Source organism: Aythya ferina (assembly GCF_964211825.1).
Source record: "Aythya ferina genome assembly, chromosome: 18".
NCBI classification, from domain to species: domain Eukaryota; kingdom Metazoa; phylum Chordata; class Aves; order Anseriformes; family Anatidae; genus Aythya; species Aythya ferina.
This window is the reverse complement of record NC_140317.1, coordinates 12283105-12299813: the sequence shown is the minus strand read 5'-3', so window position 1 is coordinate 12299813 and position 16709 is coordinate 12283105. Positions and strand designations below refer to the sequence as shown.

Sequence of the window (16709 nt, the reverse complement as noted above, 5' to 3'; positions counted from 1 at the left end):
TGCCCCCTCCTCTGCTGCCGAGGGCTCTGGGGGAAACAGATGGCTGCTGTCAGGGCATCCTCGTGTGCCTGCACCTACAGGGATGTGGCTGTTGACGTAGCCTTCCCAGTCGTTAATATTTGCTGGCTGATAAGAGCTGAGCGTGTCTGTAGTGATGAACAGAGCAAAGGTGACTGCGGGGCTGTGCAGTTCAAAGCTCTTCAGCTCGAGGTCTGCGCAGATCTCTTACTGCTTGGAGCCTAGGATAGAAATTAGCAAAGCTGATGCGTTGCTTTCAGCATCCTGGCTCTGTGTTTCACTCAAAAATCCACCGGCCAATGGAAAGGCAAAAATTACCTCGAGTTGGCTGCGGGGAATTCCCCACTGGGTAAAGCAGGCGGCTGAGCAGCTTAAGGAAACACCAGGCACTCCTTCGTGAGATCAATGCTGCTAATGCCAAGCAAGTGCACTCTGTCCCAAGCACACAAATAACCGTGAATCAATATAAAACGCTCATTAGCATTTTCTGACCAGGTGTTTTCCTGGTGAAATATTCAGCAAAAGGATTCCTTCTCCCTCACCAAAGGAAGTCGTAAAAACATAGCAGATCAGCCGTTTGCCTGGCAGCAGAATAAAACCAGCTGTATTCAGGTAAAGTGTACTCAGTTTGTCACTAAAGCACCAAAATCCAGCTCTCGCTGCCTAGCCTTCTGCGGGCATTTTGCTGAATGGAAGGTAAGGATCTGCCTCCGTTCGTGCATCACTGGGTGCTGCTGTGCCGCAGATCAGCGATGTGCTGCGGGAAGACCAAGGGCTTAATAACAGTTCAGGTCATACCAGGCCACTCGTGCAAGTCAGCACAGAAATCCCTAAAGCTCACGTGAGCACAGAGCGAAGCCTGCAGCCGGCAAGTACAACGTCCCCAAGGCAGCTGAGCCAGCAGGAGTCTCGGGGTGCCTTCGTGTGACCCTGTGCCCGGGCTGCTTCACCTCCTGTTGCAGCAGAGCTCCTCGGGGTGTCTCAGCGGGCTGCTGACCAGAGGAGGAGGTGGTGGTGTTAGCAGGAGGGCGTGCATCTGACCCGCGTGCACTTCTATCCATCGCTGCCTCGTGGGGGCTTTTAGTTCTGATGTGTGAACAGCCATACTCTGACCTACCTCAAGAAAATTTCTACTTATGCCAAGCAGGGAAGAATAAGCACATACTTGCCAGTTCCCTGCTTGCTTCCTGCTCTCCTGGGGTTTCCGATACGAAATGAAAGACGTCAAATACCTGCTCTGCAGAAAAACAGGACCTTACCCTCTGGAGGCTCTGCTCTGCTTTGAATAATGCTGACTCTTCTGGCACTTGGTGAGCAATCCAGATGGGAGAGGCTGGAAAAGCAGCCCGAGCATTCTTAGAAATAAAAGTTAGCCTCCTGGCAGGAGGTGCCTCGGGGAGCTGCGGGGCTCCTGAGCCACGTGGGGCAGCCTGTGCCAGAGCCTCAGCAGAGGGAAGGCTCTAACCTGCAGGAGGAGCAGATCAAAATCAAACGGGGCTTATGCTGGAGAACAAGAGGGGGAGAGAGAAAGGTAAAGTGAGTCTTCCCACACCTCCCAGGGGCCGCTACCATGTCCTTTAGGAATAAGAAGTTTGGGAGAACCTCCTTAGTTCTGGTCAGATATTTTTAGAGAAATGAAATAATTGGAGAAGTTGCAGCTCCAGGGGTTTGTGTTCTTTCAGTTGGCTTCCCAGCATCACAGGTCCTCTTTCCCCTTGCTGTGCATAGTCCTTGGCAGGAGAAGAGTGACACTTACTGAAAGGATGTTGTAGAAATTAATGAAGAGTGAGGTCACACAACCCTCCCACTGCTTCCTGGAAATTAAAACAGTGATGCGCCTCATTGCTCAACCAGGAGGGCCCGTGATTAAAAAATCATCAGTCAGAATCGGAGACGCTTTTTATTCTGTGGTCTGTGTAGGTATTTCTGATCTCGTTGAAATGCCCAGTGCAAGTTGGCCACGTTCCAGTCATGATAAAAATAAGTGCAGACACCCAGAATGCAGCTGCTTTCAACACCGCTGTTATTTATTGAAATTTATACAAGGAACTATCCCATCGAGACAAATATCTGATGCTCAGGGGGAATTCGGAGGGAACAGCAATAGAAAGTTACAGCTTCAAGAACGGCTATTGATGTGTTGCTTTGTATATCATCTCGCATCATGCAGAACTGCAAGTATTTGTGTTAAAAGACTCGACAACAACAAAAAAATACTGTTGTGTTGTGTTTTTGTTTTTTTCCCCTGAATTGTGGAAGATTTGTTGCTTGCTATCTGAGAACGTAACATTCCTTACGGGAAAGTGTTAACCTTAATTAATGATGCATTAAAGGAGCTGTCTTGTTAGGGTCTCGTCCCTGCAATTCCTCAGCCTCTGGTTGTGGCTCAGCCCCACTCCCAGCCAGTGTCAGGCAGGAGCGGTGGGGTCACAGCGCTGCCTCTCTGCACTCTGTGTCTGTAAGTAGGTGGGAGCTTGGAAATAGGGCAGCAGGTAACGCACGAACCTCATGAGGTGGCTCACAAGGAGCTGAGATCGTGTTTGCAGAATATATTATTGCCCTTTTGCCACAGTAAGGCTGGGAAGCATCTTACATGACACACCTGCGAGCCAGAACACAGCAGGTGAGCTGCGGTCTCGGTTGGAGCATCCTGGAGAAGGACCTCTGTTAATTAAAAAGGAAGTGATAATTAGTAGTATGTCCCCATTTGCTTCTCATCCCAGAATACTAGGAATTTAACGTGTAAACATGAGCCAATGCTGTATCATTTCCACCACGAAAACATTTGTCCTTACCTAGGAATAGTGCAGCTATTTCTGTTTCGGTTCACACTGCGTGTGGCAGCTTGGAATTTAACATCTCTCCCCGTTACACGCTTCCGAACAGCTGAAGGGAGTATACAAAGGCTTTTGTTCTTTCCAGACATTCAATTCCAGTTCAGCATTTCACCCAGCTACGTGACGGGGCAGCCTCGGAGGCTCTCGCATCCCCGGGCTGCAGCCGTGGCCCCGCAGTCCCCGCAGCTCCGGCACGCGCGCGACCTCTGCAGACGGAGCCCAGCAGGATGGGGGCTGCAGGAGAGCTGCTCCCTTCCCACCCTGAGGAAGCCAGGAGCCCTCTCTGCCTGTGCCTTCATGCAAATACCCCAGTATTTCTGTTGCTTGGGGCAATGTGAGCACCCTGTAAGCTGAGGAGAAGCTAGGATGGTATTTTCTTCAGAGAATAAGGCTGGCAAGAGGAAGATAAAATTGCTTGGTACAGGATGAGCGAAGTGCTCAGGGAGCACTCGCCTCTCCCCGAGCAGAGGTTAGGGTTACACAGGCTCAGGACGTTGTGTAAGGGAGGCAGGAGCTGTGTTGTCTCCACGCCAGCCCCCCAGCCCCACCACGCACCCATGTGAAGTTTTGGAGCCGGCACAGAGAGATCTGCCCTGTGTGCATCGCCCCCTCCTCCCCTTCCCTCAGTTCCTCTTTCAGGGGTAAACCCTTGTCCTTTGCACCCAGTAATCTCTCATGGGAGCTCTCTGTACTGCTTTTACATCAACTGAGACCGCTCTGGGGCTTCTTCCCCACTGAAATATTTTCAGTGATTGCATTCCCTGCAGGTGCACCAAGGGAAGCTTGGACAGCGGCAGCACAAAAGCTGCCACCCCTGGCTCTGAACTCACCGTCTCTGTCCCCAGGCACAGGATGCTGGGACCTCAGCGGGTCAGGGGCTGCTGGCACCCATCAGACTGAAGGAAATCGTTGTCTTCAAAGCGGGGAACGTAACTGGAAAATTGGGAACTTTAAAACTGCCTAAGAGCACGTTGCTTACTTAACTCCATCAGCGATGGTAATGGCGGTATCTATCTCAGCCTGCCAGGTTTATCTTGTCGCATGGGCCATAAACAAGATGACAAATGAAAACACTTCAGTGATGTTTATCATCTAAATCACTGCCTGCTTGTTTGCCTCAGCTCTCGAGCAGCCCTCTCTCCTGCCAGGCAATCTGAAGTAACAATCAATTGGGCTCGCAAGATAAAGGTACAAGCGCCCAGCTTAGCTGGGAGTCCTGAATTTCCTTCAGTAAGATGAAAGGCCGTCAATAAACGTCAGTAATCTTCTCAATGGTATGCAGCGAGATCAGGAAACGGCTTGAATGTGATGCTAAGGAAGGGGATGGGCAAAACGTTTTATTTGGGTCTGTACAAAACAAGGTCATTTCATCATCTTTGCAAAAAAAGCTCAGAGTTCGTGACTTGCTTCTGTTGTTTCCACCTGTAAAGGTGCTTGGTCTGGTAAAAAGTGTACTTATGGTCCTTAACTGGCAAAAAGCATGTTGTAGTGTGTTTTAGCGTCTTGCTAGGGCTAATTCCTAGGAGTGAATTGTGGCACGATCATTGATCATGCTTATCTTATCCCTTTTGGACAAGCCAGGTGTGCACTTGTCTTTGGAATATGTGCAGAGGGGAATAGAGGAATCCCCCTGAAGGCAACCAGGGGAGGCTCAGGGCAGGAGCCCCCAGTCCTAACGCGTTGTGCAGGGCTCTGGCTTGTGTTGTGTGTGGCTGTCGAGCACTTCTCTCAGCAGCAGTCCCAGCTGGGCACGCACAGGACAGCGAGCTGCTGCTGGAGAGGAAACGAGGTGCTGCTTCTGGCAAAGGGAGAGCCCTGCCCGAGCAAAGGCAAGCAGGCAAAAACTGGAGTTCTCATCAGGTTCACTCATGTCGTGCTTATTTTTTTTTGTTGTTGTTTCTTTCTGTTTGTTTTTTACCTATGAATAAAAGTCTCTGTGGAAAACCCCTAGATTTGGGGTCGGTCAGCCTTTGCAGTACGAACAGCAACAGGTAGCTGGTGTACAGCTCTCTGCTCCAAGCAAAACATTTACGTGCTGGGGAGGCAGCACACAGGTGCTACAAACGTTCTTCTAATTAAAGATACAAAAATTGTACCTTGGAGATTTCCCACCACTGAATCAGGGGTTTGACTGCCAGTTACTTCCCTGGCCCAAATCTCTCTTCTGTTCTGCTGGCTGTGTGCTCCGTGCTCAGGTGAGGGAGCTCGCGCTGTAGCTTTTGGTCAGTTTATTCCCCCAGCTGGGAAAGGAGGTGAAATACACTTTTCTCTGGAAATTGCCATGCCAGGGAAGTTCATCTCATGCAGTCTACCAGCCTGTCTGCAAGCAGATGCCGATGTCAGGTGTTTGGGGGATAGAAAATCCATCCATGCTGCAAGAGAATTACAAGGGGACTTTTTGGTAAACTTCAATGAACGATCAGTTTAGGCCCTTAAAGATGAGGATCAAAAGCTCTAATAAATGTATTTTACTCAGTATAATTGCAGAATGTTCCCTCCTTATTTGTCAGTGTAGCAAATGAGTTTTTACTCCTACCAAGCTGTTTAATTCAGTGCCTTGCAGCAATGATGTTGCTGTTCCTTGTTTAGAAACAGGCAGATTTCTATTAGAATGAGGAATCGTGGCAATCCAGAGACTCTCACCTCTCACAATGTCACCAGTTCAGTCCTCGTTTAGTCTGGTATCCTGTAAGGTGGTGGATAACTTCCTCGGACTCCCTTAGAAGACCCCAGCAGCTTCCCAAAGTCCCCGGAGGGCTGTATCCCCCTGCCCATGGAGGCCATCTGCTCCTAGGCTTTTCTGAGCATTTAAGCTAGCAAAGAGGTAAAAGACATATTTTGGACTCAAATCCATGACCAGCTGATTTAATCCTATTTGGAGGATGTATGGGTGTGTGTGTATGCAATTGTAAATTTTCTCTAATGACAATAGGTTTCATGGCCTTGTGCTACAGAAACTGGTGTTGTAATTAGCGCCTGTGCTGACGAGGAGAGTGATTTGCACACCCTGCCTGTGTTTTCTCCTAGGAGCAGGAATGGTGGTCGACTGGGAACAAGAAACCGGGCTCCTCATGACCTCGGGAGACGTGAGGATAATCCGGATCTGGGACACAGATCGGGAAATGAAAGTGCAGGTAACATTTGCGTGTTTGTCCCACTAACCTTTTCTCTCCCAGAGCATCCCACACACTGAGCTAGCTCCTCGTGCACTGCCAAAGCGTCTGAGACTTGTCTGTGAAGAGCTGACAGGCCCATGGTTCTGGATCCGCTGCTTCCCTGCTTCAGAGTCACGTTACAAGACAAATAAAACTGAGCACATGCTTAGGAAGTGTGTCAGGTCTGGAAGCTGCTGCTGTTGCTCTGGATGGTGTGCGGTAACATCTGGGAAAGGGGAGGCCTCTGAAATCCAGAGGCAGTCACCAGGATGCAGACAGGATTTCCTGTGAGCATACAGGTGAAAGAGCACAAAAATCCTTCGGGAGGCTTCGCGGTGAGCTGGCCGGGTGGCAGAGCACTCGGACCATCCAAGCGTTTGTGTCAATTGTAAGCAAGTAAAAGGTTCTGAGGAATTACAAGGAGGAGCAGCTGGTCTGTGAGAATGAAGTCACCATGCTGGAGACAAAAAGAGAAGACTAGTTTTCAAAGCTGCTAGAAATTAATTACCCGTGGATGAACATTAATTATGACACTTTGACCCTGCAATGCCGGATAATTAAGTCTATGTTAATCTTAATTACATTCACATACTGTTTTTTTTTTTTCTGTGTAAATCAGGGAACATCAAAATTCAGGAGGTGAAAATCTTTTAAATGACGAGGATTAATGATTGTATTGAAAGTATCTGAAAACACGTTGTTTCTTTTTTAATTACAAAGATTGGTTGTGTTGAAATTCAAGTGATTGAAACTTCCTGACTCAGTAACACCGGGAAACTGAAATTCAGCACAAAGAGCAGCAGAGCTGTGTAATCCAGGCTAATAAAGGTGCCTTCCCACTCTTTGAACTGCAAAAAAGTGAACCTCTGGAAGCACTTTGGATGTAGCTGAAGAAGCAAGTACTTCATTTTCACTTCTGCTGCTTGTTTCTGCTTCAAAGACACGATCTGCTTTTAGGCAGTTAGAATAGCTGTCTGAAAACAGCCCCTGAAGTTTGGTGCCTCCAGCCAACAGCTTCTTCACTCAGCCCAGGCTGTGAATAGCAACTAGGAAAGGTGAATATGCACAGAAGCAAAAATAGGATTGAAGTGTGAAATTAGCTAATGCAGTTCTAACGTGTCTCCTGATTGTCATTCTACTTTGGCAATATTACTTAGTTTATACCTATTTCAATTGATTTTTTTTTTCTTTATACCCTTCCTAGACATAATTCCAAGTAATTCTTTTGTTTATGGCAAGTAGAAAGGGGGAAAGCAGCAGCATCAGAATAAGAGTGTGCAACATGTTCCTAGCACAGCTGCCCATGCAAGCTCCAGTCTTCCTTTTCCATCTTTGTTTGTTTGTTTTAATGCACACAGTGCCTGGCATCTAATGAGATAACCTGAATCTTCCTGTCACGTGGTCCTAAAGCAAGGATTGATAAGTGGCACAGCACCGGCCGGCTTTATCTTGCGTAAAAGATTTTGTGGCCCCGCGTTGTAGTTGGGCAGCTCATTGTGTTGTAAGGCTCTGACGTTGTTCAGGAGCACCAGAGCTGCTGCAGCAGCACTCGCTGCCTTGCTGGGAGGGCAGGGAGGTCATGCTCAGCCAGTCCTGCTGTCCCCTGCTCAACTTGGCCCATTGCAGCAAACACCGGGGCGCTGCAGAGGTGCAGTGATGATCCTAATGGTGAAAGGAGGAAGAGAGCTAAGTGCTAAAAAAAAATAAAAAAATTAAAACCTTATTAGATCTGGGTTTATTGCCATTCCAATGGCATTCAAAACTTATAGCCAAAAAAGATGGTTTATGGAGAAATAACTCCTCTGGCCATTTACTTTAACTAATTAGATATTTTTAGAAGAGAATAACATTAACTTTTCCTTCCCAAAACAGACCTTGCCTTGGTTTTGGTTTTTAAACCAGAGCCACAAGCTGGTTTTGCTGGAATTCTCTCTCTGGGCAATTTGGGACGTGTTGTGGGCTGCGTGGCTCTGACACAGGACAGCAGCAGTGACGGTCATCCTCAGGGCCACCACTCCTTCACTTCTGGTCGTGTCCAGAGAGCCTGGAGAAAAGCTTTGCACCAGTGCAGATCAGGGTTTACCCCTGGTTTAGTTTTGGACTGATGTACAGAATGCTGAATGGAAGAGGAGGAGGGTGCAGGGAGCCTCTGGCTCCTTGACTCTAGCACCTTTTCTTTGGGGTTGCAGACTTAAAGAGACATCATGGTCTCAACTGGGCTTTTTTTGCTTTCTCCTTAGGACATCCCCACCGGAGCGGACAGCTGTGTGACCAGCCTTTCGTGTGATTCTCATCGTTCGCTCATTGTGGCGGGGCTGGGTGATGGCTCCATCCGCGTGTTTGACAGGAGGATGGCTCTGAGTGAATGGTAACTACCCAGCTTCAGTGAGATCCTCGCATTTCCTCTGCCTTCCCTTCACGTTTCTCCTCTCTGCTTGTTCCCCAGCCGTGTCATGACCTACCGAGAGCACACAGCCTGGGTGGTGAAGGCATACCTGCAGAAACATCCTGAAGGCAACATAATGAGTGTCAGGTAAAAGAGCTTTTACTCTTTGAGCTGTTTTCTCTTAAACATGGCTTGCTTTTCAGTTTAAAACCCACCTCTGGTATTTCAGAAGGTAAGAGCGTAAAGCTTTTTAGGTTGACATTTACTTCAGTAATTAACTCCTGCTCAAACGTGGTAGAGAGAAGGCAAAAAAAAAAAAAAGTGAAGCTTTCCTTGGAAGCCTGTTGGTTAGGTCTGGGAGTAAACAAGAAGGTATCTGTGCTGAAATCACTATCACGAGGCATGTGAGGGAGGAATCAAGTGAACCAGAAACCTAAGCTAGATATAGCATATCTTATGGTTGTTCTTCTTGATTGCCAGCATCTTTCTGGGGTCATTTGAGATAGAACACGAGAAGGAAGGAGGTTTATGTTGCATCTGTTGGGCATATTGCTGTGCAGGATTACTTTGCTGTTTAGCAATTTTCTACACATAAATCCATTTCTGCTGCCTGGTAAATACTGCATAGAGAGCAGCATATACTTATTTGGCCATTAAAGAACAGCAGAATATAATTTATTGTCACAAAGCCGCTGTTTGCACACAGAGAGGCCCTTTTTCTTGATTACAAAATGAAACCAAAACAGTTTTCTAGGGTGCAGAACATTCCTGGAGTGGGGGATGGGCCGGCAAAAAATTATTAAGATTTTCAGAAAGGGGCTTAAGTGATGCTGCTGACAGATTTGTCAAGCTCACATATTAGAGTTTTTAATCTTCCTTTCTGTAATCTCTTTCAACAATCCCAGGGGTCAGGCTTGTATACTTGGCCAGCCTGTATCTGAAGGCTCATTTATTCCCTCTCCTCAGTGCCCTCATAAGCAAATGATGCTTTTTCTCAGGATTGAAAAAGTCTGAGAAAATGGTTATACCTCAAAAGGCAGGTGTGGTCCCATCCCAGAGGAACTGTGTTTAAGACAAACCACACCACTCTCAGTTTATCCCACTTCACCATCCTTTGGTTGACAGCAAGGTTCGAAAAAAAAAAAAACCAACAACAAATGTTAGGATGTAAGAGGGCCTGGCATAACTATTTCCCAAAAAAGAACTTCAAGGCGTTGTATTGCTTGTGGAGTAATTCTCTGAATCGTAGAGAAACTTTTCATCCAGACCAGGGATGGGAGTTTGCAATACAAGCTGGGTGATTCAGACCCGGATTCTGTTTCTCTCCATCGCTCAGCAGTGGTTCACTGCATTGTCTGAAAAGGTCCTTAAACACCGGAATATCCTGCTTTAGTAGTTAGCTGTTGTTGACTTGTTGATGACCGTTACTGTTCATTTGGGTTGTGCTTTCTTAAAACCATGTTCTCATAAGTAGTCCCCTTGTCACAGAATTTTGTTTCCATTTTAAAGCTCTTACGTGGTCTTCTGATATGTTCTGAACCATTTTCAATCGTATTGAGGTTCAAAACTTTAAATGAATTTACTGTATATTTGATCTCTCTCAAATAATGGTTCTATCCAGTCTTTAGGAATGAAATCAGCCCAAAGTTTAATTTGTTTTGGATTTAATTATGTGGCAGCTGGAGTTGCAGCTTCTTATAATGATATAAGTAACCCTGTATAACAGCCTTTTGATTGCTATTAGATATTCCAGAGGTGAAGAAACAGAAGGCAATGTGCTCCTTAATGCTTTCAGATGTTCTTAACTCTGTAGTTGTACGTGGTCATCTTGTCGTACTACTTGGAAAAAACGTTTTAAAGTTGTATTGCCAAAAGCCTTCCTTCTGCTGCCAGTAGAGTAAGGTCAGATGAGTTGGCACTGCCTTTAGTTTCCGTAAGATTTCTCTGGGTCTTTCCCTACACCAGTCTCTTCTAAGAAGTGCGGAAGAGCAGATGTATCACAGCAAACCTTCAGCCCTCTGTTCCAGGGCTATAGGGGAAGATGCATCCTCTTCTCTTCCAACAGATGTGATTCTGCTGATGTATTTCAGAGACATCAATTAACAACGAGGAGTCATTTGTGAAATGCACTTTGAAAAGTGCTTCATCTCCTAAGCGCGGTATCTTGTCACTGCCATTATTGCCTTCCCCCCTGTCTTTTCCCTGATAAAGTCGTTAATAGGATTGACATATCGCCCGAGTGTTAAGCAACATTTGTTACGCCTGGTCCACAGAGTACTTTGGACAGCAAGAACATGCGGCTGCGCCCAGGCATTCGGCATAATAGATCGCACCAGCAGATCCCATCTGGTTACAGTTCGCTAACACAATTTCCTACTGTGAAAAGGAGAAGGAATTTGGTTCTGACGTGTAGCTTAGTGTATTGGGTATGACATAGCAGTAAAGGCACTTGCACTCAGTGATGGGCTGTAAGTGATAAAAGTACTAATGGATCGCTCCTGAGGGCAGCGGCAGGCTGTTTGCACAGCTCTTAACGCTTTGTGGATGGTACCAAATAAAAGTGACATCAGTGGAAATTCAGCTGCGCTGATAGAGAAGGCAAAGGTGCGTGTCTTCTCTGCCCTAATTTCCTGAATCAGGTGGTCAGCTCGCAGACAGGCACACGGCTCAGTTCCCTGGGCTTTAGGATCTGCTCCGGGTACAGCCTGACATTGTGAAACTCCTGTGTTGGCAGTGTGAACGGAGACGTGCGGTTCTTCGACCCCCGGATGCCAGAGTCCATGAAGGTCCTTCAGATAGTCAAAGGGCTGACGGCTCTTGACATTCACCCACAAGCCAACCTTTTTGCGTGGTAAGTTCCAGTTTCACCTCCTGCATCTCTGGAGTGGAAAGAGAGGACAAATTGTCTCTGCAGACATCGTTCGTGTTTTTTGTTGTTTTAACCTCACCATAAAAAGTGCAGTTTCGCTCCCATGTTTGCAGTTTGGGTATTTTAGCCCTGCCATGCCTTAGGGCATCCCACTGCCAGCAGTGATGGCGTGCTGTCTCTCACTCCCATGTCAGGTCCCTGTATAAATTCAGCGTGTGTGTGTTTGGGCACAGAGCAGGGGACCAGCACCCGGTCCACAGCCAGGAGTCCTGGAGGTTGCAGGGGGTCTGCTTCCAGGGGGTGCCTACATCAGCTTTCCATGCGTTCTCTTTGTCACACACCGTAACAGGGGCTGTGGTTCGAGCCTTTCTGCAAATCTCTCTGTGCTGAGGTTGCCATGGTACAGCTGAAGTCGATCTCACTGCTTGTAAGAGCTCCTTGCACACTAGCCTGATGAGCTGAGGTCTCCCCAGCTGAAAAAGGGGCTGTGGGCAACAATATTGGTGTTCCCACAACGTTGTCAATGACACCGTGTTCTCTTCATTCCTTTCCAGTGGCTCAATGAATCAGTTCACTGCAATCTACAATGGAAATGGGGAGCTGATCAACAATATCAAATACTACGATGGTTTTATGGGACAAAGAGTTGGAGCCATCAGCTGCCTGGCTTTCCATCCTCACTGGGTCTGTATTCTCTTTTGGGATTTTGGAATTTGCATTTCTTATTTAAAGGTGGTGTTGGATGAGGGAAAGGCGCAGAGACTCCCCCAGCACGGAGAGGTGCTGCCCCAGCTCAGTTTTCTGAAGGCCCTATGAGCCTGCTTTCTAGCCCGAGTCCTTCCTTGCTCATCCTCCAGCCTGTTCCGGGTGCCACCAGTGCTGATGTCCCAGCTGCTGAGCCCTTTTGACCTGTGGGGCAGCTTGGCATACTGATCCCATCACTCTGGGTCTGCCGCCTGGTGTAGCTCTGTCTCTTGCCACAGAAATCCTCCGAGGTGAATTTGCCTGGAGCTGAGTGGAGAGGTGCAGTCTCTCACTTCCAGCGTGCCAAATGTTGTGTGCTTATTTATCCCGTGCCTCTGTTCTTGTAGACAGTAGGCTCACCCGTGTGTCTCCGGGGCTGCTTTTACACTGTTGCTTATGTAAGGCTGTAGGAAGACCTAATGCTGTGCAGCAGAAAAACTGTCAAAAAAAAAAAAAAAAAGAAAACTTAAAGGCTTACAAGCTGATAAAGTCTAGGATAAAACAGAGTAAAAAGGAAATTTCTGAGTATAGGTGAGGTGGCTCTGCAGTCAGTTGTTAGAGAATCTGTTTGCTACTTAATTAGGAGGCGGGTGCCCATCTGCATTACAGACTGCTGCTCACACAGAGAAGAGAATAAGAGAAAGGAGATTGAGAAACCAATTGAAAACTGATGTGAATGGGTAGGAAAAACAGGAGGAGAAGGCATTTAGGGAGAGAGTTTCATTAGAAACCTGCCAATCAGAACACAAATACTGCATATGTGATGGGAACAGCAGTGGGAATGATGAAGGGCCTGGAGGAGAGGAGGGAAGAGCAATGCCATCTTCGGGTGTGGTATTAGCTGGGCAGGCAGAAGAAAAGCTGGTTTTCTGCAAAGGTTGCACACATTTTACATCCTAAAGGTAATGGGGTTTAAAGGGGAGCATATCTCCCCTTTGCTGTTGAAAGGTCACTTTGCAGAAAGCTCAGCAGTGATTTTGCTGTCCTACAGTTTGGGGGACGAAGGAAGAAGTGGCTGATGATTTGAAATATTTTGTTCTTTAAATGAGCACACAAACCCTTTCCAGCCCGGATCTCCATGGCTGAGATCGTGCCTGGGCCTCCTGGAAGAGGGCATGTTAATTTTCAGTCCAGGCGACTGTTCCTAACTACAGATCTGCAGTCGTTTGGAAAAACTGCGCTAGGTGTTGGCAACGAACAGTCCCCATCATTTATTCCGCCGGCTGAAATGGGCACAGAGCTCGCTGCGACAGTGTAGGTCCTGGCAAAATGTCGTCAGAGCTGCGTTGGCAGATGCACTTAGGAGTTTTCCAGCATCTGGGTGTTACTGCTGCAAATGTCACCCGTTACCATCTTCCCCGCGACGTGCCTCTCATTACTGCAGAACACCTGGATGTTTATCCCTGGTTTGCTCTTTCCACAGCCTCATCTGGCAGTCGGAAGCAATGACTACTACATCTCGGTGTACTCAGTGGAGAAGCGGATCAGATAACGGCTCGTGGCAGCGTCACCGGAGAAGGGAGTCCCAGCGGGCAGGGCCGTGTCTCACCTATAATGTACATAGTGAAATTATCGACTTGAATGTTTAGTGTTGGCTGCTGCTGCAACCCGTAACTTGAACTTTTTTTTTCTGACTTAGCTACTGATGATTTTGACAAGGGGAAGAGAGACAATCTCCTATTTTTTTTTTCAGCTGTATCCTCTAAAAGCTGCAGAAAAGGAACATTTTATTTTTGTTTCCAGTGGTTGGCTTCTCTGTTAGGAACACGGCTCCTGAACTCTGGACTGGATGAGGCGGTACCCTTGAAAAGGGCTTTTTGTTTTAGTCTTTGTTTCCATGTTGTGCTGGAGCGTAGGTTGCTTTGAGGTCTGAAGTCAGGACTCGCCTACAGCTCTGTGCGTCCGAGCTGACCACGGGACCCCTCCAGCTGCTGCCTCCCCTGTGCCAAACAGCAACTCCTCTGGCAGGGCAGCGAGACTCAAGCTGCCCACCTGCAGAACCGTGCGCCGGCTCCTGTGCCACCTGAGGTGGGCAGGGGAGGCAGGGACACGTCCCCTCTGCGTGAACTTTATCCTCTCTGCAGTTTCCCCTCCAGTGGAAGTAGAGACAGAGGACGACTTGGTGGCAAGGGATGGCAGGGATCCTGAGGAAAGTGGCTTGAGGAGGTGACGGGAGCAGAGCTGGATGCCGCCATACCATGAGGGTACACGTGGAGGAAAGAGGAAAGAAAGAGCATGAGCATCTCTGTCAGCCCAGCAAGTCGCTGAAGTCACCACTTTCCACCCAAGCACGTGGTGCTGGTGCAGGCTGGGCTGTCTCTGTCACTGTCACTTCTGCAGTCGCTGCCCTGCCCGCAGTGAACTCCGCAAACACGTTTGATAACCTGGAAACTGCCCAGCCAGCAGGGGAGCCTGCGGGTTGAAGCCACACGCTTTCATCTCGCTCCAACGTGCTAATGTTCAGCAAGGTGATGGACACGAGTATTTGTGCACTTTGTGGCTGGGTGCCTGCAGCTACACACACTGCGTGCGTGGCTGTGGCTTGTCTGTGTGTCCCTGCAAGGACTGGGCGTGTAACCAGCCACACGTGATCTGAGCACAAGAGAATCACTAAAGGGGGCAGACAGCAGGTCTTCCTGCTTAGAGCAAACCAGCTTTATCCCAGCTACCCAGGGGAAAGGCAGCTCCATTATCGGCACCTTCCGAGTCTGTATGATGAATGTTTCTGTCCCTTGAAGTCCATGATGTGTCTGGAGGTCACTGTGGGGGAGAGGTAGGCAAAGCCAAAGGGCAGGTTTCTTTCAAGTGCTGCTGTGGTGCAATTTAGCTGCCCAAGAACAGAACTTGCGCTTGTGCAAAAATCACTGCATTGACAAAGGTAGGCTTCCGAAATCCTAAAGTCCACGGTTTTTCTTCTGGCCAAGACACTGGGTCTGCAGGCTCCCAGCAAACTGTGCCAGCAACGAGGCTGACGGTGGTGGACATACAAATGAGGGAAGGGCTGGGAAATGCTCTCATACTGTGCGGATGGTGGCTTTACCTTTGCCACGGCACCTGTGGAGTGGATCTGACCCAGCACCGCTCCGCATGTACCAGATAACCCCGTTCCCTGCACGTCGAGGCAGCTGGGCCGTGCAGGGTTAGAGGAATCGGCCCAGTTGCTATTCCAGCGTTGCTGCAGGGAAGCTGACGATGAAACGCCATGTGCACATCTGGAAATTCATTTGGCGAGGCTCCATGAACGGTGGAGGCAGAGAGAAGCCAAAAGCTGGGCGCTGCGTCCTTACCCGTCAGCACCGCTGCTGTCCCCCCCGTAGCAGGGAGGCAGAGGGCCACCAGGATGATGGATCAAAGGCTTTAAACTTGAGGAAATACTACCTAGAAGTCCACTTTTGAGTTACCAAAAGTTAATTATGGTCTAACAGAGCTGTGCCTCTTCCTGACCCACTGAGCTGCTCCTGTGCTGCTCCAGCCTGTCCCAGCGGTACGCGCCCCCAGCCTGCGGCCACCCTGCGCACCCCGCACCACCGGGGCCAGCAGCGGGCTTCGGGCAGGTGTGGGGGCGGTTTGGGATCTACACGTAACCGATTAACATACACAGCTTAAAAAACAAACGATAGATTTTTAACTTGTATCAGTGTATTTGTCAAAGGAACAAGAAATACCTGGCAAGATGGGGGGGGGGGGTGCACAGTGGGAAGCTGCTGCTCCTCACCAGCGTTCCCGGGTGCCCCGCCAGCCGGCGCAGCCAGGAGATGGGTTTTTAACTAACTGGGCCTGTTTAGCTTTCATCTAAGCGTGTGTGTGGGCTGTATTTTCACAGGTCTGACGCAGAGATTCAATCATGAAGTTTAACCAAGGATCTGGAGAGCATCCTACCTAAAAGTTCACTTATCTCTATTTATTTTACAAAAACAAAAAAATATTAAAAAAAAAAAAATAAAAAAATAGAACACAATTGTAATGTGAGAGTAAAACAATTACAAACAAATAAATGGTTAATAAAAAATAAATGCAGAAATACTTCAGTCTGAGGATCACTTTCTGGGGCGGAGGTGGGGAGGGGCAGTGCCACAGGGGCGAGAGGCCAGGAGCTGTGTCCAACAGCTGAGTTATGTTTTTAGGTGGCACACTGTGTGATTTGGGGCTGTTTGCACACAAAGAGGCCGCTTACACGTCGAGATCCTGGGCAGAAGAGATTTGCACAAGCCCAGGTCCCTGCTTCTGAGCTGCTAGGGATTTGCTGGTGTAAATCCCTGCAGCTGGGGCTGGTGGTGGAGCCGGGGGGCAGCATCAGGAGGTTTTGGGGGGGCTTCGCTCCTTATGTTTGAGGGGTGCTCACGTCGGTGCCTCTGGCTGCTGCTCTGGGCTTGCAGCAGCGGGGAAGCGAGAGCCAGATCCTCATGGCCTCCAGAGGTGAAAACGTCTTTGGGAACGTCGGGTGGTGCAGAACGAACCGATGGATGATTTGGGGAGAAAATGCAGCAGCGAAAAAGGGGCATTTTGTGCTGTGTGGTCTCACAAATCCCAGTGGTCTAACCAAGCTCAGATCACCTCGGGGAGCGCCGTACGGCGGGCACCCCGCGACCAAAACCCACCGCGGCCGGCACGGCAGCGCCATGAGAGGGGCACAGCACCAGGCCCCGAGGTGTGCACGCCCTGGGGGGCTCCGAATTGCAGGGCCCTGGGATCGGACATGG

The 16709-nt window shown here is 48.6% G+C and overlaps 1 protein-coding gene across 4 annotated transcripts in view; it reads left to right on the top strand.

The window, feature by feature from the left end:
* The window catches only part of RPTOR (regulatory associated protein of MTOR complex 1), a 135992-nt gene extending 119960 nt beyond the window's left edge, over nt 1-16032 (top strand). For all 4 annotated transcript variants that reach the window (XM_084492694.1, XM_084492693.1, XM_084492692.1 and 1 more), the window contains 6 exons: nt 5883-5989; nt 8251-8378; nt 8457-8543; nt 11131-11247; nt 11820-11949; nt 13433-16032. In XM_084492694.1, the coding sequence (XP_084348820.1) occupies nt 5883-5989; nt 8251-8378; nt 8457-8543; nt 11131-11247; nt 11820-11949; nt 13433-13501 (638 nt within the window). In that variant the 3' untranslated portion in view covers nt 13502-16032. The remainder of the gene's footprint in view (nt 1-5882; nt 5990-8250; nt 8379-8456; nt 8544-11130; nt 11248-11819; nt 11950-13432) is intronic.
* The last annotated feature ends 677 nt before the right edge of the window (nt 16033-16709 follow it).